Source organism: Brienomyrus brachyistius, chromosome 13 (assembly GCF_023856365.1).
Source record: "Brienomyrus brachyistius isolate T26 chromosome 13, BBRACH_0.4, whole genome shotgun sequence".
Lineage (NCBI taxonomy): Eukaryota > Metazoa > Chordata > Actinopteri > Osteoglossiformes > Mormyridae > Brienomyrus > Brienomyrus brachyistius.
In genome coordinates this window covers 17568482-17590842 of record NC_064545.1, presented here as the reverse complement: position 1 = coordinate 17590842, position 22361 = coordinate 17568482, and the positions used below count along the sequence as shown (strand labels likewise).

Sequence of the window (22361 nt, the reverse complement as noted above, 5' to 3'; positions counted from 1 at the left end):
TACAGTCCAGACTACTCAGCCACCAGCTGGTGCTGGGGTGAGAACAAATAATTAATATTATTAGTATACATTAATATTAATAATTAATATAATCTTAATAGTATACATAGAGAAAATCATAGGGTCATAAAGTGCACAGAGATAGCCACAGGGTCGCACAGTGAGTCAGAGTCACACAGTGCACAGAGATAGCCACAGGGTCGCACGGTGAGTCAGAGTCACACAGTGCACAGAGATAGCCACAGGGTTGCAGAGGTGAGTCAGAGTCACACAGTGCACAGAGATAGCCACAGGGTCGCAGAGGTGAGTCAGAGTCACACAGTGAGTACAGTACAGGGTCGCACAGGTGAGTCAGAGTCACACAGTCAGTACAGTACAGGGTCGCACAGTGAGTCAGTGTCACACAGTGAGTACAGTACAGGGTCGCACAGTGAGTCAGTGTCACACAGTGAGTACAGTACAGGGTCGCACAGTGAGTCAGTGTCACACAGTGAGTACAGTACAGGGTCGCACAGTGAGTCAGTGTCACACAGTGCACAGAGAGAGTCATGGGGTTGCACTGCACAGTAAAGGGGGACACTTGGTGATACAGTGCACAGTCGAACATCATCTGCGCTAATGGCAACACAGCACTGAAGCTCACAGATGTGCCTTTGCAAACAGTGCCACCACAGTCTCAGATTATGGGGAATAAGATCACATGGTGAGGAGGTCAGGAGCTGCGGGCCCTCTGGGCCATTAGCCCACTGCATCTCCGGGGTCCCTCCCCACACTCACTCAAGGTAGCGTGGGCCAAGACCAGCCGGTTTCCCTTCTGACAGCATAAACATGGGCTCAAACTGGCCTCAAATTAAACCCGCAAACGTGACCTCTGACCTTTAATGATTTATAATAAATCCTAATTAAGGCTGCTAGCTGGCTCCTTGACATGACTCAAAGGTCCTTGGTAAGTGATGGAAATGGGGTGTCTATGGGTCCCCACGACAGTGGTAGGAAGGCACATGCCCCATGACGGTATCAAACAGCGCCCCCCGCTGTCCCCTGCCAGGATAACACAGAGGAACGTCCGCCAAACTTAAACAAAGGAACATTCAAAACAAATGTTTTAGAAGAGCAGCTCATGTGCAGAAGCACCCTGTGGCTGTTTTCATTTGCCGTGAACCGCCGTGACACGCATTTAGCTAAATAAAAGGCTCCAGACCCGCAGCGAGTGCCTGGAATCTGCCGCAGCCGCATAGCACTGAAGGAATGGTGCTAATGAGCGATGACATCAAAAGCCACCGCCAGTGTGTGGCACACAGACCTTCTTCGCTGACGTGGACCTGGGCCAGCGCTGAACTGGAGCGGCTGGCGGTCTGGCAGACGTAGCTTCCCTGGAACCTTCCGGAGAGTGTGTCCACCTCCAGTACCCGGCCCTCTGCCAGGGTCCGGTAGCGCAGGGACCGGCTCGCCTGCAAGCTCCGATTCTGGAAGTACCAGCTGATGGGTTGCGTGAGGCTTGAAGGAATGGGACACCCTAGGGGGGAAGGCGGGAAGGGGGGGGGGGGGGGACCTGGTAAGTGAATCAGCTCTGCAGTTGGCACCAATCAGAAGGAGCTTGTATGTTTCTCCCAGATAAGTCCTTGGGATGCTATGTGTCTAAATAACAGAGAAATATTTCATCCATCTTTATTTATAGTGGGTCACCACTGAGCCCATCCAAGGAAGCACCGGCAACAAGGCAGAGGGCAGGGTGACAACTGCAGGACATGCATACACACACACACACACACACACACACACACACACACACACACACACACACACACACACACACACACACACACACACACAGAGAGACACACACACACAACCAAGCTAAATACGAGACTTCTGGCATTTTTATTTTTTGATTGCATTCACAGATCTTTGTGGGGACCTTAAAAATGGTCCCCACAAGGTCAAAATAACAGATTTTTATCATACTGGTCGGGGGACATTTGGTCCTCACGATGTAATATAAACATAATCCATCCACACACACACACACACACACACACACACACACACACACACACACAGCAAAATATACGGGGGGGGGATATCAGCAGAATGGAACCTCCCCACAATGGCTTAATTTGGCTGTGAAATTTGGGCCACTGGAAAAAACAGCTGAGTTTCCCTGATATAAACCCACCCCAACCCCAGCGGTCCGAGACCACAGTGTCACTACAGAAGAAGCCTAATTAATTATAGTATAATGATAAAAAGCCAAGAGGCCTGGGCTCACCTATACGCAGGACATCCCCACGTCGGACAGCGATCCTGGTGCCTGCATGAGAGGCCATCAGCACCCTCCTGTGACTCGCGATTTGCTGCAGATGGCGCCCCCGGGTGGCTGGTCCTGGGCAAACGACAACAGGCTCCTGTTATACATATTTCAACAAGACGCATTGAAATGGGTTGCTTCTATTTCTGTTGGTACACCATCAAGCTTTAGGCTCACACATTTGCCTGATTGAGCTGCGCAAGTACCCTGTAGGTCAGGGTATGAGCCCTGCAGTGTACCCACAGAGTACCCCTGCATCTAGCACCACCAACATCTCAGGAGGACCTCACAGTCCATAACTAACTGAAACAGGTGGAATCCAGAGGCAGAAAAAAATGGACATGGGGCTACAGGGAGACCTCACTGGCCAACTGAGCCAAACAGGACATACCAATGGTAGAAACGTGGCTGGACGCCACTGCCACCCCAAGGTGGTTGGAGGCAGTGCAGGAGTACGTCCCAAATTCATCAGGTGAAACTTCCCTTAGCAGCAGAGAGCCATCAGGCAGGGGGACGGCATTCGGGGTCATGGACCCCTCCGCCTTGCTCCAGGTGATGTTTGGCCGGGGCATGCCTGTCACAGGACACGCGCAGGACATGGGTCACGCCATTGTGCTCACACCGACACACTCATTTACATGTCACCCCAGACGTGCTCCTCGCTGACGGTTCACTTGGACAGACACAGACACGTGGTTTATCTTACTTCACTCACAGATTCATGTTCTGTAATGAATCAGGGGAAAAAAAACCCTGCTCAAAGAGCAAAGTGGCTCGCAAACCAGGACCACACGGTCCAGGCTGTCTGCCACGCCACACGCGGCCTGGAGCGGATGCCACCTCTCAGCGCTGCCAGAGGGCGGATGCTCCAGTCAGGCGAACAGGGGGTCCGGCCCGGGGGCACTGGTGAGTTCTGGGACTACACTCAGGACTGCGAGGTCCTGGGTGATGGCGGAGCTGGCCAGCTAATACCATCATCCCGGGAAGAGACTCTTCCTGTCTGCTTATCCCAGAGACGGGAACGTGACCAAAGAAACCAGTAACAAACAGGAGCTGCTGGTTATACTGGCTGCTGTCCTGTTAATGACATGCACCATACACCATAAAAACAGACATCACAGCCTGCCCCCCCCGGCCATCATTCACCGTGACACACCTGAGACGGGACACAGCAGAGAGATGTTGGCTTTGGGGTCCACAGCCACTCTGCCCCCGACGACAACCTGCAGCACGCTGCTCTGGGCATCGGATACGTCGCTCTTCGAGGCAGCGATGATCGGGGGCTCTGTGCCACACACATATTTAGTTATTCAGTGTGATCCTATAATAATTGATACTTTATTGATCCCTCTGTGGGGAAATTGTCTTTACGCCTCCCTCGCCTCCATGTAGAGCAAGCTGTCCGCGAAGGGCTGCCACCCGCAATGGCGCCCAGGGAGCTGGGGGTTACAGGCCTTGCTCAAGGACCCACAGACATGCTGTGGCTGGGTTTGACATGCTGTGGCTGCTTACAGGCACACAGGCTTAGCCCACTGCACCACACGCTGTCCCATAAACCCTATAACACCTTCACCTATTAATAATCGACTCTGGCAAACATACACATGAATGTCAGTTGGCAAAAGAGGCTGGCAAAAAAACGTAGGAAAAATACTTCACATTCTTCAGCAATTGCATCCAATAAATCTGTGTCAGACTGATTTGGATGAAAGGAAAAAATGCAGTTTTATATTAACTGAAATTATTCCCCTTTAGGATCTAATACATTCAGTTAAACATTAATGCTGGCTGTGGGATCTGACCCCATTTCCATCTGCCACGCTGTACTGTGTCACCCACAATTCAGCATGTGTGTCTTACCGGCCATGAACAGCTGGGAACTCTGGGTGTCAGAGCCCAGCTCATTGGTGGCAGTGCACTGGTAGACTCCCTGGTCGTCCACGCTGGGGTTCGAGATGTGCAGCACCCCCGTGCCATCCAGTGACACCCTGAGACAGGAGACAGAGCTCAGCAAGAAGTAACCAGTGCTCACAGCCGCCATCTGCTGTCCATTGCACTCACTTAACAGTTTACATGCCCATTTGAGCAAAGCAAAACCGCAGTTCGAATTTCTCTTCCTCAAAGGAAAATATTTCATTCTGTTCACCTCAGTCAAACTTCATTTTCTGGCTCGTTTAAGTGCCGGCGAGAACCTGCCCAACTTTACCGTGCTGGACCTGAACTCATATGAGGACTGTTTCTGTGTTTAGTGCACCACTCACTGCTGATGCTGCATGACACGAGCTGTAGCCTAAGAATCAACACTCAGGTTTGGGAGATAAGCTTGACTGTCAAACCATCACAGTCCTCCAACACCCTTCCCAGCAGCCCCTGAGACAGACAACAGAGAGAAAAGCAAGGGCACAAAGTCTATTGATGACAGAAAAAATTAGGCACAGTTAGCCAAGGGGTGTTTTATTCGGAAGCTCCTTTTTCCAGGCATGAATCACCAAGACATGCCCTTACACCCCCCAGACCCTATTGTCCGCCTCTCTTGATCTCTAAAGGAGGGGGCAACACGGGGTTGGCTGGTGGCAGGTGGAAAGCCTCATCCTGCCAAGCTATAATGCTTCCAGTTGCCTGGAGGTCAAAGGTCGACGTTCCCATGTCCGCGTCGTCCAACTACTCTTTCTGTTGCCCAGTCAGACATTCCACCTCTTCTGGAATTCAGCATCTTCTTCCACGCGTGATCCACAACTTCCCAAAAATACCACCATATATTCACGACTCCCAACCTGAAGTCACCATTTACCCAACCAAGCTGCTCCTAGTACACCAGTGGGAGCAGAATGTCGTTATGTTACGGTCATCAAGGGGAGCCCCCCCCCCCCATGCCTCCATCCAAGACCAGAGTTTGGACATCTGTCAGGATGAACAGGAACTTAAAAGATGGCAATTATTTTAAGGTATGAAGCGAAACTCCTTCCAAGACATGCATTTCTGAATCCATTACAGGAAATTCCAGTGGAACTATGCATTTCTGCTCCTCTGAGTGTCATTCAATTTAAAAGTAAACTAAACCAATAAAAACAGACTTGAGTCACAGTTTATTGACAGGACACAGTTGTGCTAATGCCATTTATCCTTCCACAAACAGAAAGAGCTAAACTGAGCCCTCCAAGTCCTAGGAGCGATAAAACTGGACAATGCGAGACAAAAAGGAAATGACACGTGTAAAATGTCAAGGGTCACTTTAACTGATACAGCTCTCTGCGCAACACTGGCTAAGAGTAGGAAGTTCTAAGGCAGAAAGCCGCAGATGCGGCGTATTAATAACATGAAGTCGGCCCACCTGGCCACCATCCTCGTTACTTTTATGTGGATATTTTTGTGAAATACTGTGTGCCAAATAAAACCTAGAGCCAAGAAAACAGGTTTTTACCAGACGGACATTAATCGTCATCCCAAAATCATGCCGTGCCAACAACACGGGTATCGAATGTTTGTCCAGCATCTCCCCTGGCATCCTGGGGACACGCTGGGACAGGGCACCCTCAACCGCATCCCTTCATAGTCTAACAGAGTCTCAGGAAATCACAGGCAGTCACAGGAATACAAAGTCAGGCTTGAAGCTGCTACCATCGTCTACACTGGCTTATCAAACTCTACCATGGACCCCAGAAACTGCTTTCTGTACCGATGGACATCTTCCGGTTTTCCACAAATGCAGACAAGGTCCTAAAATGACAAGACTAACAGCTGCGTGCAGCACAGGGATGGTGCAAGAGCTGCGTGCAGCACAGGGATGGTGTAAGACCTGCGTGCAGCACAGGGATGGTGCAAGAGCTGCGTGCAGCACAGGGATGGTGTAAGAGCTGCGTGCAGCACAGGGATGGTGTAAGAGCTGCGTGCAGCACAGGGATGGTATAAGAGCTGCGTGCAGCACAGGGACGTGTGTGGAAACAAAGGAAGAGAAAGTCTTTCAAAGAAACCCGAGTGCTGCCAGTAGCTATGCTCTGCCACGTACCCGTCTTTAACTCCGCGTTTAATGTTGCTTATCCAGGGCACTGGGAATAAAACACAGAATGTTTCATCGGACCATCTGGCCACAAGCTGCTGCTGCCCTAACAAGGCCTTGGTCACGGTTCAGCTGAAACATCCAGAGTCCCTTAACAACAGTGTTAATGAACTTCACCATTAGATGTTCATAGGCTGGGTGATGGAAGGTGCAGCAGTGTCACTGGCAGCAGAAGCTCTGCCAAAGGTCTATCCAGTGATCAGTTCTACGCTTCCTGAAGCTGGTGAGCTGAACCTGCTGAACTGCCAACTGCAGGAGACAACGGGCACCGTCGGATGAGACGCTCAAAGACAGGAGACACCTCGCTTTGCTTCTTACTGACCACCCCAAGCTGGTGTTAAACTAATGCACTGTACTGTGCAGAAGCTGTGAACAGTCAATGAAAATGATGTTCAAATGATCTTCATATTGGTGCAAAACTATATCATGCCTGTCAAAGTGTGCCAACTTAGCACTTTAACACCTCTCATAAGGTCAACCCAAGATGGGCAACAACCACTAGCACACCTCGTACAGCTAATCAACATGTCATTGACTTTTTTAACTAATTAAATTAAGTGAGCTGGTGGTGAAATGTAACAAAAATATATGGAATGGCTGAGGTGCCCCTGAGGAGAGGTCTGGGAACTGAAGCGCTGATCATCTAACCATCCAACAAGTCATCAGTAATTGAAGAAATTCTTGTTAGTTTTCATTGCTCTTAATATTCTTATGTTCTGATGCTAAATCATGTTTTTCTTATTCTGAGCAAAAGTGCACTTACTACCCAGATAAACAGCTTTAAACATTTCTTTTGACTGCCTAAGACTTTTGCACGGTACTGTAAGCATACATGGGTCTCTGCTATAACGTTACAGAGGTGTGTGTGTGTGTGTGTTTATGTGAAACCTCTCATTATGCAAAATGAGAAATATGAATAACAGGGGTTATGCAGAGAAAACAGAGTTGGGACACATCACTGGGAAGCAAACCAAACACCTACCGATCGCATTCAAAGTGCTTTACAAGATCCAGATTTTCCTCAAGCGTTGAAGCTGTTCTTTTCTGTTCATTGGCTGAAAGTCTTATATCTCCAAAATCTTCTCAAACACTTTCCTGTCACCTTGTTCGCTCATATTTACAGCAATGGAGCAGATTTTGTGGAAATGAGCACTTCCAGACCACAGCATGTGGGCCGACTGCGCTAACTCAAATGAAATCCTCTGAGGACCAAAACGTTCAGGTGCGCTACTCCGCTATGCAAAGTGTCAGGGATAAAATCACATATAAGCCAGCGAGAGGTTGGCATTATAGTCTAATCTTTTCCCTATTTACCAATCTTATATGAACCAACACGCATTTCGGAAACTTATGTCATAGCAGAAATGGATGTATTTGACGAGCCCTAGAGCTACAACCACAGGGTGCAATTAAAAATGATTAATCATGGCAGCATAAGGTTTAAACATCATAAGATGTCAGAATTCGATCCAAATGGAGTTCAGACATAGCTTTAAGTTTTTTTTTTAAAAGATCATATATAAGGATTCTGTTGAATGACATGCATGGTTGTGTCAGGGCTAATTACAGTTCAGCGGGCGCTGATGATGTCATGACAGGGACGTGCTAAAATCCAGCTTTCTGATTGGTGATCTAACACCAGAGGGGCAGACTCAAATGACTAGTAACAAAATGCATCGGTCAGCAGCCAATGGGAGCGGGCCTCTCTGCCTGCTGACGTTTCACATTTTCCGAGACGGAGGTGACCGCGCATTTGACGACCGCTTGGCCGGAGCGGCCCAGCGCCGGCGGCGTCCTGGAACAGTCAGACGGGGTTTTTGCGCGGGAAACCGCTGAAATCAGAGACCATAATTCAGAGCTACAGGCTCCCTCGAGAAGGCTGCCTCATGGCCCAAAGGAGGCTGGGAAAGGCAAACGGAGGCGGAGCGCCCCTCAAAAAGGGCAGTGGAGGGGGGGGCGAGGATTACAGAAGCGGGCAGCGAATCACCCCGGCTAAAGGCAGCTCACTGGAGGGCAGATGTGGCGCCGAAGGTACAAAGGGCAGCTGAGAGACGGAGGAGGGTGACGAATCGGGTCACTGAAGCCGGCAGCTTAACGGAAACCAGGCGTGAGCCTCAGCGTGCCGAGCTTAGAAGTCCTCCCAGTGTTTATGTCAGAGCTTCACGCAGTTGAGTTACGGCTCTCACTGCACCAGTGAAAAAACATCCGGCGCTGGCAGAGTGCTGCGTAACGCAGTGTCAAGAGAAGGGAGCACGGCTGAGTTACGGCTCTCACTGCACCAGTGAAAAACATCCGGCGCCGGCAGAGTGCTGCGTAATGCAGTAACAAAAGAAGGGAGCACGGCTGAGTTACGGCTCTCACTGCACCAGTGAAAAACATCCGGCGCCGGCAGAGTGCTGCGTAACGCGGCGACAAGAAAAGGGAGCGCGGCTGAGTTACGGCTCTCACTGCACCAGTGAAAAACATCCGGCGCGGCTGGCATCGTCAGGTGCCGCTTCTCGGCCTGATGTCCGGTGTCCGTCTGCATTTCTGCTGCTGCTCCTATACTCAGTGTCCAACATTTAGGGAAAAAGAGCGACGATGACAGGAGCCACTGAAACCCCCCCCCCCCAAGGAGCGCAAACTGGGGCATATATGACGTTCAGCCATTAAATAATGTGGACAGTGACTTTTATTGTTTCAAACGAGTAGAACTGCTGGTCACATCATTTCCATTGGGCAGATACCAAAACAAGAGCTGCTAGATAAATCAGAGCAACTTCTGTAACACTGAGATGTTGTACGTTCGGGAAAACAAGACAAAGGGCTAACAGCCAAAATGGTTTCTAATATGTTGGCGTCCAGTCTAAGTGTGCCTGCCGTGTGCCTTGTGCTCCCTGGGGCTACAGCGTGACTGTAACCCTCTACTGGAAGACAGATGGATTAACGGATGTTATCTTTGCTGACGGAGTTAAACACCTTGGATAAGATGTTGGCACATCCACATTGATTATTACAGCAGCTTCATGCCATTAAATCAGATCTCTAAGAAACCAAATAATCAGGGTTCTAGGTATCTGCAGTGGAAACTAGTCATGGAAATTTTTATGTGAAGGTCATTGCTTTGGTTTTATCAGAGCTACACCCAACAGGGATTCACCTCTCTGTCTGTCGCAGTGGTTGCCCATCTATCGTCCAGGAGACACTGGGCTCTGGGGATCCTTGCGCCGTGCAGAGCAGCGTCACACTGCGGGTGGCATTGGTCAGGATGGCATTTTGACCGGCGTTCATTCGGATGTCCTCCTCGAAGTCCATGAGAGGCCGAGCATCCAGTTGGATGATGATGGGCTTTTTCCATTGGCGGGGCACCTGGCCTGCTGCTTTTCCATTCGCTGTCTCTGAAAGTTTGAACGTCCTGTCAATGGCCTTCCTGCTGGGGCTGGTCCAGACCCCTGATGTGGCCAGGTGCTCGCTGAGCGGTGTGGCTACGCTCCGCTCACCGGCCAGGCTGATGTTCCTCAGCAGCTCTGCAAACTGCCGGGGCTCCAAGCTGTGGCCGCCTTGAAGGACCTCCAGATGTTCATTACGTGGCCAATCAGAGCTCGTCAGGTAGCCCCGGAGAGCCTGCATGAAAGCCTCATCCTCCACCGGGCTGTCCATCGTGTATAGCTCATTCCCTCGGCTTCCATTCTGAGACGTCTCGCTCCCGAGGTCCAGCTTGGTGAGCGGTCCGCCGTGCTTGGCCTCTGCGTCCCTCCCCATGGATGGCTCAGCTAGCCTATAACTCCCAGTGAGCTTCAGAACAAAGGACTCAGAGGCCGGACCAGCCACACAGCGGTACACTCCAGCGTCCCGAGCTTCCAGGCCATGGATCTTCAGCGAGCCAGACTTGGTGATACCCAGTCGCCTGGAGCTGAGCAGGCCTTTTCCATCCTTTTCCCACGTGATGTGAAGCTTCTGGAATTTTCTCACGGGGCACCTGATCACCACTGATGTCTTGGGCAGCAGGTAGGCCCTCCCGCCCACAGTGAGCTGGACACGTTTCTCCTGCCTGGTCTGGATGTAGATGCGGTGGACACCCAGAATGCGTGGCTGCCTGGGACTCGCCTCCTTCACAGGCTCTGCAAGACGGAAGGGGGGCTGTTATCAAACCCAAAAGCACACTAAGCACCCAGCCAGCTCTGGTACCCATCCCAGGAATCCATTCAGAACACCACGGCAATGGCAGATCACCATAGCGATAAGAGCAGCAGGCTGCTTACTGGAGCAGGGGTTCATGCGACACGCCCGGATCAGCGGTGGGGCGGCCAAGCCCCCGCAGGCTTCTCGGCCCAGGGTCACTTGCTGCCCCGTGGCCATCAGCCGGCGACACACTGGCTCCCTCTGCTGGACGCCTGTGCCACAACTCACGGAGCACTGTCAAGATGGTACCGGAAAATTCACAGGAAATGGCTGCGACGCACCAGTGTGTTTCAACGCAACAGCAGCAATATTATATCGCATTATATCACTTATATTCTTAGCAGCTGATTGGTCCAGAAAAACTTACAGCACATTTTTATGTATTTTCACTGAAGTACATCAGCTGCTGCATTCTCCATCAAGGTACTACGGAACTTCCTCTCAAACTCGTAAGAAGGTATAGAAGCCAAATCTTTAGCAGTTTTGGGAACTATTGCCTGGAACAAGGTGATGGTTGAGTACCTTGGACCAGTCTCCACCAGCCATCTGCGGGGGACAGGGTGTCCGGGCACAGGGCTTGTGGGAAGCAGGCCTGGCCTTGGGACAGGAGGCATCTGGAAGCCTGTGGAATGCGCCCGTGGACAGCTGCTGCTTGCAGTGGACTTTGCGAGACTGGGTGCCACCCCCACAGGTGTGGGAGCACTGCAGAGAGGAGTCCCAGAGTCAAACGACCAATCATAAGAAAGGGTTTCCCTCGCCTCCCTAACGTCTGTCAGCCGGCAGGCTCACCTGCTGCCATTCCTCTGCTTGCCAGGAGGGGGGGCAGTCCACCTGGTTGCAGGCCCTCAGCACGGATGGTTTGAAGTCCTCGCACTGGTCGTCGCTCAGCGTCACTGCATCCTCGGGGTCTACAGAGTGCAGCTGGCTGCAGTGCACGCTCCTGGTCTGGATGCCCACCCCGCAGCTGGCTGTGCACAGGGTCCAGGGGCCTAGAACCCACCTGGGGGGGCAAGACTCACTGAGGGTGTTGGGCTGGTCTATTATTAATTTGCACCTGCGTTACGACCGTTAGCTCTCGGGGGGGGGGGGGCATTAATTCAGACCCTGTATCAGGGTCACTGACGAACCGTACAGCTTCTCAAACACAGCTAACCAGAGCCTGTTTGCCGAGGTGGGGAGCCGCTGGCCATTATTCCGCTCAGCAAACTGACGAATGTCCTGGAATTTCACATATTTTAGTTGTCTGCTGGGTACTTATGTGGCCTTTTGGACTCACACACACAGCAATTAAATCCAGTTCTTTAACTTCACCCAGAAAATAAGGTCTGACTTGACCAGGATTACTAGGACGCGATGCTGATCATAGTCATAATTCAGCACCGAAGTATCGAAGGTAAATAAAAAGGTCACTGTGCAGGGGGGGGAGGGGGAGGTGGGGGGGGGGAGGGTTACATCCTCCAATGGGGATGCGCCTGCATCATGGCTTAGCCCAGATTAACCATACAGGTATTTGGACATTTGCCTAAGACCACCAAGAAGAACAACCCCCCCCCCAAAACTGCCCCCCTACAGTCCCATTTAATCTAATACATTAAATATCTTTTAATATGGCATTTCATGAAAAGCCTATGTAACGTGTCCCCTACTTTAGGTCCATTTCTGTCTGACATGTCATGCATTGTTTCCCAGGGCCATTTAATACGCTTAATCCTACCCGGGATTAAAAAGGTCACAGACCCCTGAGCTGAATCTAACACGACATGAAATTTACATGCGAGTGATGAGCTTTTGGAAACATTTTGCTTTGCAAGCCCCCCAAAACAGACGCATATTACAGAAACGCGTCTCATTAAGTCATGAATTGGCCGCAGCTCCACGACGCGCTCAGGGGGGGTGGCGGACGGCTGCACACTGTGTCCTCAGCAGAGCCAAAAAACCCCCCCTTTTGCTGCTGTCGTATGACCTACAGCTTCCCTTCGTGATGGACCCCACAGTCTGGCCACTGAAATAATGTCATGGAAACAAATACACATTCTGATGCACGGATCTTGGTCACCCAACATTCTGTTAAATTGCGGATTATGACCATAAATTACAATTTATTCTTAATCCGAGGCAGTGGGAAGCAGAGCGGCGCAGGGTTCTTGTCTGCCATGTTGCCGTGAGGGACGTTCTCCAGCGGCAGGCCTGCAGATACCCTTCACACTGGGTTCTGGCTTGCCTTTCCCAAGGGGCCCTTGTTCTGGTTCTGAGCCCAGTTTCAGTTCAATGAAGCCGTCCGCCCTGTGCCACAGGGTGCTGGCTGCAACTCAGCAGATCAGATCATGCATGCCGAGGAGCATTTCGAACAAGCATTTCCGCTCAGCCAAGACCGCCGCTCTGAAGTGCCCTGCCCGTGTCCTCAGGTCGAGCTGATGAGTAATGAGGGCCCGGGGCCCCTTGCACGCTACTCATGCTCTCCTGGGCTGCTGCTCTCGCCAGCAGAAATCCTAACTTTCAATATCCTTCATAATTTTAAAAGCCATTCCATTTACAGCTTTTAATCTTGCTGTAATGTTTAATATCGCTGAGCTGATTCGAAGCAGGATGGGGCCCCGCAAGAGCAGGTGACGTAGCCCCCTGACAGCTGGGGGCCTCACGCCAGAAGCCAGCGAGGACGGCATCTCCGTCGTCTGCTCCTGGCCCCTCTGATATTTTGGTACGACTTTCTCTGTCATCCTGGGCCCCGGGAAGGGGAAAAGCAAACCCTGCAGTGAGCTACCCAAACACACTGCATGGAGATGAGAGGATCTGCCCAACACCTCTCAGACATTGTCTCCACATGCCTTGGATGGTATCTGCAGCCATTCAACACCAGCTCTCTGTCATGCATACACACACACCGCATCATATCCATACCTCGGGGGACATGGATGGGGGTTGCAGACCCGGGTAGCTGTAGGGGGCCGACTGGAGTTCCGGCAGAGTGTCTCCTCCACCACCTCCTGAGAGCCACTCCTGAGACAGTTTAGCACGGTCTGCTGGATCCCTGTTGGAGGACAGTGCTGGATCTGTGCAAGATCTTAGAGTTCTGTCAGTCCTACCCAAACGCCTATAGCAATAACTTACAATGACGAATAACAATTCTCCCTGATGAATCGCCTGAGGGCACCCTGAGGTTCTGTGGTGACCCAGTTTACCTGCTGCACAACTGGAAGAGCAGGCAGTGAAGCCCACATGCTCCCAACTGTAAAGTGGCTCCCCCTGTTGGAGAAGTGGTGTCCCGTCACAGGAGCCCAAGTTGCATGGCCTCTCTGACGAAGGCCTCTCCTCTTCACACTCCCTATCGGGGAGGTCCACCTCTGCCTGAGTGAAGGACAGGAGCACTCGGCACTTCACCCAACGGCTCTGCCGGCCTGGGCCGCAGGGGGCGCTGCAGGGCAACCACGGCCCAGTTATGAACCTGCACACAAAGGCATAGTGGGGCAACAGTGCCAGGTCATCATGAGCTGGTACAGATAATGAAAACTGCTGTCAGATCAGTGTGGCGTCATTGAACGACTTGTAACGGTGTCCTCCAGTGCCCAGAGTCTTTTCCCAGAATCACCTCGCTAAAACGCAACGCTACAGCATGTCCTTCCAGGAATTAAAAACACTTCATTAGTTAATTAGTCATTCAATTGAATGTCTAATGAATCATGTCCCAGCTGATTAAATCTAGACAAAAAAAAATGGGCAACATTTCAAACCAGCAGAAAGAAGCTCGGTAAACATCACAGGCGCCTCAGGAGGCGCGAGACCAGCAAAGAGCAAACGAGGGACGGTGCACGGACGGCTCTGCTGGACGCGGCCCAAGAGCGGGAGACGGAAACCGCCGTTTCCTGGGGGATCGAACTGGCCCTGTAAAGTAAATCAGTCTAATCCTGCAGCAGAGCCCAGAAGGTCGCCCATCTGACTCGCAATAAGGGACAGGTTACATTTCACAAAGCTAATCCCACTTTAAAGTCCCCAGGGTGCAATTCGCTGTGCGTCAGGACACAGCGAAGGACGGATCGAGGCCCATGGGCACCTCATTCTTTAACAGCGTGAGGTCAGTCTTACAGCAGAAGGCTATGGGGTGTTTTAAAGGGGGGTGGTCTCCTATTTGGCATCTTCAGATTCACCAAGGAGTGAGGCCACTGGGTCTGCAAAGGAGCTTAAACATGTCCCGCAGAATGACTCGCCCCCCCACTACCACCACCTGGGTCCTGGGTAAACATTCCACAGGATTACAGGATTCAGTCTTACGTCCACCTGCAGCTTCCCCCAAGCGGCGACATGCAGAGATTTGGCTGGTGTTATTAACGGGTGTCAGGCCCGACCCAAACGGGCCAACCCGCTCCATCACAGAACCATCGGGCTGGGAGGACAGGGAGATTTGATATGCTGTGGTCACTCGGGGAGGACACAGAAAGGTAGCTTCTGAGGGGTTACTCCCAAATTGCGGAGGAGAAGGTTACCGTAGTAACTGCACCTCTTGTTGTCAATCACATGCATTAATTAAAGGGCAATTTGTAGGGGATGATAAGAAAATGAAAAAGCAGTCAGACATCGATAGACATTATAATCACTGCATGTTACTGTAACACTTTCCTTGTTGGGATCTTATGATCAGCTTCAGCTGTGATTTTAAAGTGCAAAATCCAGTAAGAATGTTTGACTTCAAAAGTAGGACATGCTAAACTGGACTGAATCTTATCTCATCATACTGGAATCATACTGAATGCCTGCTGGACTGAGGGGTATGGAATCCTGCAGTGCTGAACTAAGTACTGTAATATGGGAGGAGTCACTCTGTATGGATCATCAGCCACCTCTGAGCAGAGGTCCTCGATAAAACGTCACACCCCTGCTGTGTATCAGCTCCTGAGATCAGACTGCAGGGGCAGCATCCCTGTCAGTGTGGGTGTGTGTATATGTGTCTGTGTGTTTGTGTGTGTGTATACGCACCTTTCTGAGCACAGGGGGCAGCATTCTTTGCACAACGTGCAGAAGATGCAGGACAGGCGGGACGCGACGGCGTGAGACAGGCGGTACAGGCGGGACGCGACGGCGTGAGACAGGCGGTACAGGCGGGACGCGACGGCGTGAGACAGGCGGGACGCGACGGCGTGAGACAGGCGGGACAGGCGGGACGCGACGGCGTGAGACAGGCGGTACAGGCGGGACGCGACGGCGTGAGACAGGCGGGACAGGCGGGACGCGACGGCGTGAGACAGGCGGGACAGGTGGGACAGACAGGACGCGATGGCGTGAGACAGGCGGGACAGGTGGGACGCGATGGCGTGAGACAGGCGGGACGCAATGGCGTGAGACAGGCGGGACGCGACGGCGTGAGACAGGCGGGACAGGCGGGACGCGACGGCGTGAGACAGGCGGGACGCGACGGCGTGAGACAGGCGGGACGCGACGGCGTGAGACAGGCGGTACAGGCGGGACGCGACGGCGTGAGACAGGCGGTACAGGCGGGACGCGACGGCGTGAGACAGGCGGGACAGGCGGGACGCGACGGCGTGAGACAGGCGGGACAGGCGGGACGCGACGGCGTGAGACAGGCGGGACAGGCGGGACGCGACGGCGTGAGACAGGCGGGACAGGCGGGACGCGATGGCGTGAGACAGGCGGGACAGGCGGGACGCGATGGCGTGAGACAGGCGGGACAGGCGGGACGCGATGGCGTGAGACAGGCGGGACAGGTGGGACAGACAGGACGCGATGGCGTGAGACAGGCGGGACAGGTGGGACGCGATGGCGTGAGACAGGCGGGACGCAATGGCGTGAGACAGGCAGGACAGGTGGGACAGGCAGGACGCGACGGCGTGAGACAGGCGGGACGCGACGGCGCAGGACACTCACGTGGGCTCTTCAGCGCCGGCTCGGGACATCTCCAGCTCCTGGGCCTGCTTCTGCCAGGGTGACTTGGCCTCCACAGGAAGCTTCTCTGAAAAGCAGAAGGCTGAAGTGAGGCTGCCAGTTGCGGGACACCCCGCATTAGCACCGCATTTGGATTGAAATTAACCGGAAAATGACCATGATGGCAAGACTGCAAAAGCATGTGGCGCCCTCAGGTGTCTGGGGAAAGGGCAGAGGCTCTGCACTTGTGGAATATTGTGCAACACTGTGGTATGAATCTCCTTCCACGCGACCCCTCCTACGGGGGGCAATTTGGGGTTATGACATTGCCGACTTCCCCCAAACATCTAGCTGATTCCCTTCCAGGATAATTATTTTCCTTAGCATGAGGCCTCCCCGCTCCGTTATCCGTCAGGTTTCTCTCAGGGAGGAGGGAGAGACCCACAGTAGCTGACAGACACAGAGGACCTGCTCTCACACCCAGCAGATCAGGGCGATTCACCAGATATGCCCCCTAAATATTTATACTCTCCCAGAATGCAATTGGGTGCATGACCTATTACCATGACTCCTGAGCCAGTCAGCTGATTAATTACAAGCAGACACTAACCTTGGCTGTACTGTGTCTCTGTGGGAATGTGCAAAGAAAGAATTGGGGGGGGGGGGGGAGTTGGCTGCAGGATTAGCATGACAACATCATCCCCACCCAGTGTCTCCAGTTCAAACCTCAGCAGGAATTATCGGCTCGGGCTCTGGGACCCTTCATCTGGAGCGTGTAGCGCCCTCAGGTGGTCGTTGGCGAGTGTAGCTCTCTGGCTCAGTGTGTGTCTAAGAGAAATGGGAGGGTCTGGCTCCAGCTAGCTGACCAGGCTCTGTTCACCAAGGTCCCCCAGGGAATGAGACGCCTCAGATGCACCTCATGTTAATATAATCAAAGGGGGCGTGCGGTTCGCACGGTCACAGATGGTTCGCTGTGGATGGCCTTTGGATAGTGTAAAACAGCCAATGGTTCCCTGGAGGCTTTGAGCTCCCGCCTCTCTGAACCCGGAGCCCAGCTGCACACCCAGGCCTACCTCGAGGCCTGTAGCACGCGACGGGGACCAGGCAGTCCTCTTTGACGTGAGGCTTCCGCCCAGCATGGCAGCCCCCGGCGTGCCGCCCTCTGTGATCCAGGCACAGGACCACTCTGTAACGCAAGCCACGCCCACAGGTCACTGTGCACTGAAAAACCAACAAGCATTACAGCGCCACACTCTGGCACCCATAGGTGACTGCATGTAAGAAAAACAAGACAGCGGTCAATTTCAGATTGGCGTCCATGCTTATGAATGGGGGGGGGGGGGAGGGCGCAGGTGCTGAGTGCATGTGCTTTAGAACATGACCCTCACCTGAGACCACTCCATCGCTGTCCAGTGGGGGCAGTCGAAGGTGTTGCAGTCCTGCTGCATGGCAGGCCGGGGTGAGTGCATACACTTCCACTCCTCGACCTGTGACACCTGACCATGTACATCCTCCTCGACACAGGCCACGCTCCGGCTCTGCATGCCCCCCTTACAGGACGCCGAGCAGCTCGTCCAGGGATTCTGCTCCCAGCTGTGGCAGGAGATAATGGTACCTCCATTCAGTTATGTCTGAAATGCTTCAGTTTGGATCACAACCCCTGCGCGAAAAGCTTCAGTACAGACCACCAGCTGCATTTGTCTCTGTACCATTTACACAGATTCTTATATCTTATATCCGGCTCATAGACCCGTCCAGAAGAGAGCAAAGTCAACATTGATGGTCTGACAGAGATGGTTCCATGGTGTTCAAGCAACTCACCGGGGGAGGGGCTGAAACTGGTCATAGGGCATCACTTCCTTGTAGCCGTCACTGTGGGGAAGGGAGAGAGTGTCACATAACATCACTGTGGGGGCACCCTGTCTTCATAGGCACAATAATCTCTGGGGGGGGGGATCAGTACAGTGAGCATGTCAGTACTGAGTGTGACTATCTACAGACAGCGAGACCGGCCTTTCGAGGCAGGGCTCCGAGCCGCACTCCCTCAGCTTGGGTTTGGGCTTCCTGTTCTCCGGATACAGGTGGCAATGGTGGTCGGGCACGGCCCGCTTCAGCCGGGTGTCCGTGCACTCGGCCGAGTTCAGCTGGTACCCTGCGGGGGTGGACGGTGTCAGTAAATCCTGGAGTCCCCAAGTCCCCTCCCAGTGATCCCCACCTCAACAACATGTGACACCACCTACCTCCCCCGCAGGTCACGGTGCAGGGGAAGAAGTCCGTCTCCCTCCACTGGTAGCGGATGGGCTGATAGAAGGAGAACTGGACCAGGGTGTTCCGGGGAGCACTGTACCTCAGCTGCAGGGGGGAGAGGGAGCAGGGGGCCATTCATGGGTACTATAGGCTTTAACGGGATTCCGGCTCCACGTGGGCAGGCCGTCATAGGTGGCTGCTCCATGCGGTTAGAGGACACAGCACCGCCTCCTTTAACTAATTACCAGAGGTGGGTAATTCAGGTCCAGAGAGTAAAAGTCCAGACCATGATTTGTTTCAGCTAACCAGATGCATAAAGAGTCACAGTCACAGAGTACTCAGCTGGTTGGTTGAAACAAAATCCCAGTCTGGACCTGAATTACCCACCACTGCTCATGACCGAAAACGTTATTGTCATTTAAAAGCACGTTTTCTCTCCTTTGGAAAAATCCACTGTCGTAATATTGTAAAATGAATAACCTTCTTACCTCTTTAGCTATCAGCTGCCACTGAAGTCAGTGGTACAATTTAAGCCAACAAATGCAATATCGTAAAATGACCTCTCCCCAGAAGAGCAGATCTAGCAGCCGCTGTGATTTGTGCCTCGGCTCTGCCCATCGCCTCACCCGAGCAGTAACGATGGCCCCCCCCCACCCCACCTTGATGCTGAAATCCGCCGCCAGCGGTCCGGGAGCGCGAAGGGTCAGCCGGTCCCCTGCCTTCTGCACCTCCAGGGTGCTGTTCTGTATGACGTAGCTTCCCGAAGACCCAAGTACGAGGTCCTCTCTCAGGCCGTGCAGCGAGTGCGTCTCCATGACTGCGGGACAGGAGGGACACGGGGGAGGAGCTGAGACACAGGGGGGGAAGGGGTACGAGGACAGAAAAGCCCTGCTCCCTGGCATGGGGCGACACACACACGACAGCTGCAAAGCAGGGGTCTTAGGAAGGGCCCTGGAGTGTGCAAGGGGGGGTAAATCAGGGGAGGGGCACATTGTAATCAGGAGGAGGAGGGCGGTGGAAGTCAAGATTACAGGCGGGACACCGAAACTCCAGGCCGAGGAGAAATAAGCGTCAAATCAAATCTGTTTTCACGCAAGAATTCCAAGAGACAATGAGATAATGGGCCAGGAATGGAGCACAGCGGCTTTCCCTAAAGGGCTCCAAAGAAACTCTAATAAAATTATGGACAAAAATCAAGCTGTCAACAAACGAGAGGAAAATGTGACGGCCTTCCGAAAGCCGTCAGCTCACAGAGTGGTCAGTCATCCCAGGAAGGGGAAGGAATGAACCACAGCGTGTTAAAGGCCCCGCTGTGCCGCGCACATCATTCCCCACCTGGGATTCGGTCAGACCATCCATTTTCTGACGAGCTTCTGATAATATTTAGTTTAGCTTTGGTTCATACACGGCACGTCTGGGCATTGGGGCTTTAAAATACGGCTTTTATGTTCCTTTAGGTTTTCTGTGGTCTTTTCCCCTTCAAACTCTGCTGCTCCGTCTCAGTTGTACATCATTATTCTCTCTGTGGACCGGTTCGCGGTCTGCTACAGTCATTCCCAGGGTCACTGGGAGCCAGTTTGCTTGTAACGCAGGACAAAATCAACACAGCACTGGCGTAGTCCCTTGAGAGGACAGCGGGAGGCGCTGTTCGGAATCGACGCTTCATTACTAATCTCCTGGAGAGAGCAAGATCAGACGGTTGTGCGGCCTACTCACCCAGAAGATCGGGTCCTTTGGCCATGAGCCTCACATCACGGCTGCCCAGGGGAATCTCCACCGCCGTCTTCATTGCTGCAGGGAGCAGGGCAGGCTGGGTAACGTTTATGACCATTTCCACCGTTAATGTGCGCACCACGAGGCACAGGGGCGCACCCGTTTCCATTTCTTCGTTTGTAAATTCACTTACGCATGTATGAGTACCTTAAGTTTCCAGGTTCAAAGTTTTATGTCATGTACACTATTACACTGAGTGCAATGTGCAGTAAAACCCAAGGCCGCGCAGCCCCAGGCCGTGAAGAGAGAGACATAAGCTTAAGGAACAAGACGTAATAATCATAAACATCCGTAGTTTGCAAACTTGGCAGTAAGCGGAGGCAGTGCAGGAATAAATAAGTATTTAGATATATAAGCTGCACACATGTAGGTTGAGTAGGCTGTTGAGTAGGCTGTTGAGAACTTTACAAGGGGTATTTAAGTGCTCTGGGGCGACTGTCTCAGAAAGGCCATTATTAATCAACTGAGCTGAACAGGATACTAGCAGTTAAACATAAAATTCCTCTAGTTTCACTTTCCAGCCATATCATCCTGCCAATGGAGTCACCCCCGCAGCGAGAAAGCTGGGTGTCTACATCGGTCAGCAGGCAGTGACAGCAAAGGATCATGGGACCTTCGAGGCACCATTCCCACAGTGTCCATTAGTGACCTTTGACCCTTGGATCCCGGTGCTGGAGAGAAGGGGACGTTTCACCCAGTCACCCAGAGAGAATGGGAGCAGTTATGGTCTGAGCGAGAATGGAGAGTCACATAGCAGAGGTTACAGGTTATAAACAGCCACCAAAAGAAATCATAAAAGATCGCGAGGACATAAGTTCTGCAAAAGCACTATAAGCTTATAATCTTCCATTGTCAGGCCCATCGTGACGTCACCGTCATCGCCGCGCAGCAGGAGAGCGAAATTCAAATAGTTGGGCAATTTCGCTCCCCCCTTTCCTTAACATTCAGAAGAACTTCAATCAAAAGCAAAATGTCCCTCCCAGGCATATCAAATCAGCTTTCTGAGAGACAAAACTGTTTCGTTCGACAGTACTTTCTTCTACTGCCACTAGAAACAAAAGCTCGCAGTGATGCAGTGAAGGTCACGTGCAGTGGAGCATCTTGAATCTGAGGAACGAATTGTTAATATTGCATTGAGATGATGTCCAGTCTTCTCCGGCTGGACCCGCAACTGAGCAAGACAGCAGCAAGACAGATAGCCATCACAAGAAATGTGCATTTGGGAATCCTAAAGACCGGCGCAGAACACATTTGTAGAGAAATTCCACCTATTTGGTCACGGGAAAACACGATTGGTGTAACGACACATAAATAACACTAAATAAAACAAAAGACAGCAGAACACGATCCAAATTCTGCGGAATTTTCTGGACGAAGCTCTATGGATGCAGAATTCTCGGTCTTTCCCTAGTAATCTGCTATATCCTCTTCCTCCGCTGAAGCCATGACAAATAACGTTGCACTCGCCCCTTAAACTGGAACCTGGATCCCCACACAGGAAAACCACACAATGTAACAACCTGGCTCTGTAACAAGAGAAAATAGAGGTACATCCATCTAATATGTTTAGACAAAGGAATTTGACTTCCAGTACATTGTGTCACAGTGACGCACGGTTTTAAAACCTGGACGTCTGTGTGCTAATCGATAACCACCTTCCTACTGCACATGCAGGCTGCCTTCCCCCCCCCACCCCCCCACTGGGCCCAAAGCGAATAGGAGGACAGCAGGGATATCAGTTCTGGAAGTCCAGTTGTTTCACTGGACTGGAAATGAATCTAGGCGCTAGGTGCTATTTCACTGCCATGTCGCCGTTCCATGTCCACAGCTCCCAAGGAGGCAGCAGCCGGCCAGGAATCTGGAGATAGCGCTTTGCTGGTTTTATTTGAGCATGGAGGACAGGAGGAAAGGAAGGCTGATCTCGAAGTTCTGTCGCTGCTTAAA

General features: G+C 52.2%; 1 protein-coding gene across 5 annotated transcripts in view; it reads right to left on the bottom strand.

Annotated features, from left to right (window-relative positions):
* LOC125705927 (ADAMTS-like protein 3) overlaps positions 1 to 22361 on the bottom strand; it is a 64493-nt gene that overhangs the window by 5860 nt on the left and 36272 nt on the right. For 2 of the 5 annotated variants that reach the window (XM_048972291.1, XM_048972292.1), the window contains 19 exons: positions 20361 to 20435; positions 19304 to 19461; positions 18638 to 18749; positions 18411 to 18549; positions 18219 to 18269; positions 17786 to 17990; positions 17471 to 17618; positions 16401 to 16485; positions 13706 to 13968; positions 13425 to 13554; positions 11316 to 11526; positions 11049 to 11228; positions 10607 to 10760; positions 9505 to 10465; positions 4169 to 4296; positions 3465 to 3593; positions 2700 to 2882; positions 2270 to 2383; positions 1304 to 1516 (listed from right to left, as the gene is read on the bottom strand). In XM_048972291.1, coding sequence (XP_048828248.1) covers positions 1304 to 1516; positions 2270 to 2383; positions 2700 to 2882; positions 3465 to 3593; positions 4169 to 4296; positions 9505 to 10465; positions 10607 to 10760; positions 11049 to 11228; positions 11316 to 11526; positions 13425 to 13554; positions 13706 to 13968; positions 16401 to 16485; positions 17471 to 17618; positions 17786 to 17990; positions 18219 to 18269; positions 18411 to 18549; positions 18638 to 18749; positions 19304 to 19461; positions 20361 to 20435 — 3639 coding nt within the window. Of the gene's footprint in view, positions 1 to 1303; positions 1517 to 2269; positions 2384 to 2699; positions 2883 to 3464; positions 3594 to 4168; positions 4297 to 9504; positions 10466 to 10606; positions 10761 to 11048; positions 11229 to 11315; positions 11527 to 13424; positions 13555 to 13705; positions 13969 to 16396; positions 16486 to 17470; positions 17619 to 17785; positions 17991 to 18218; positions 18270 to 18410; positions 18550 to 18637; positions 18750 to 19303; positions 19462 to 20360; positions 20436 to 22361 lie in introns of those variants that run through there. The other 3 variants (XM_048972293.1, XM_048972295.1, XM_048972294.1) reach the window with 3 other exon arrangements.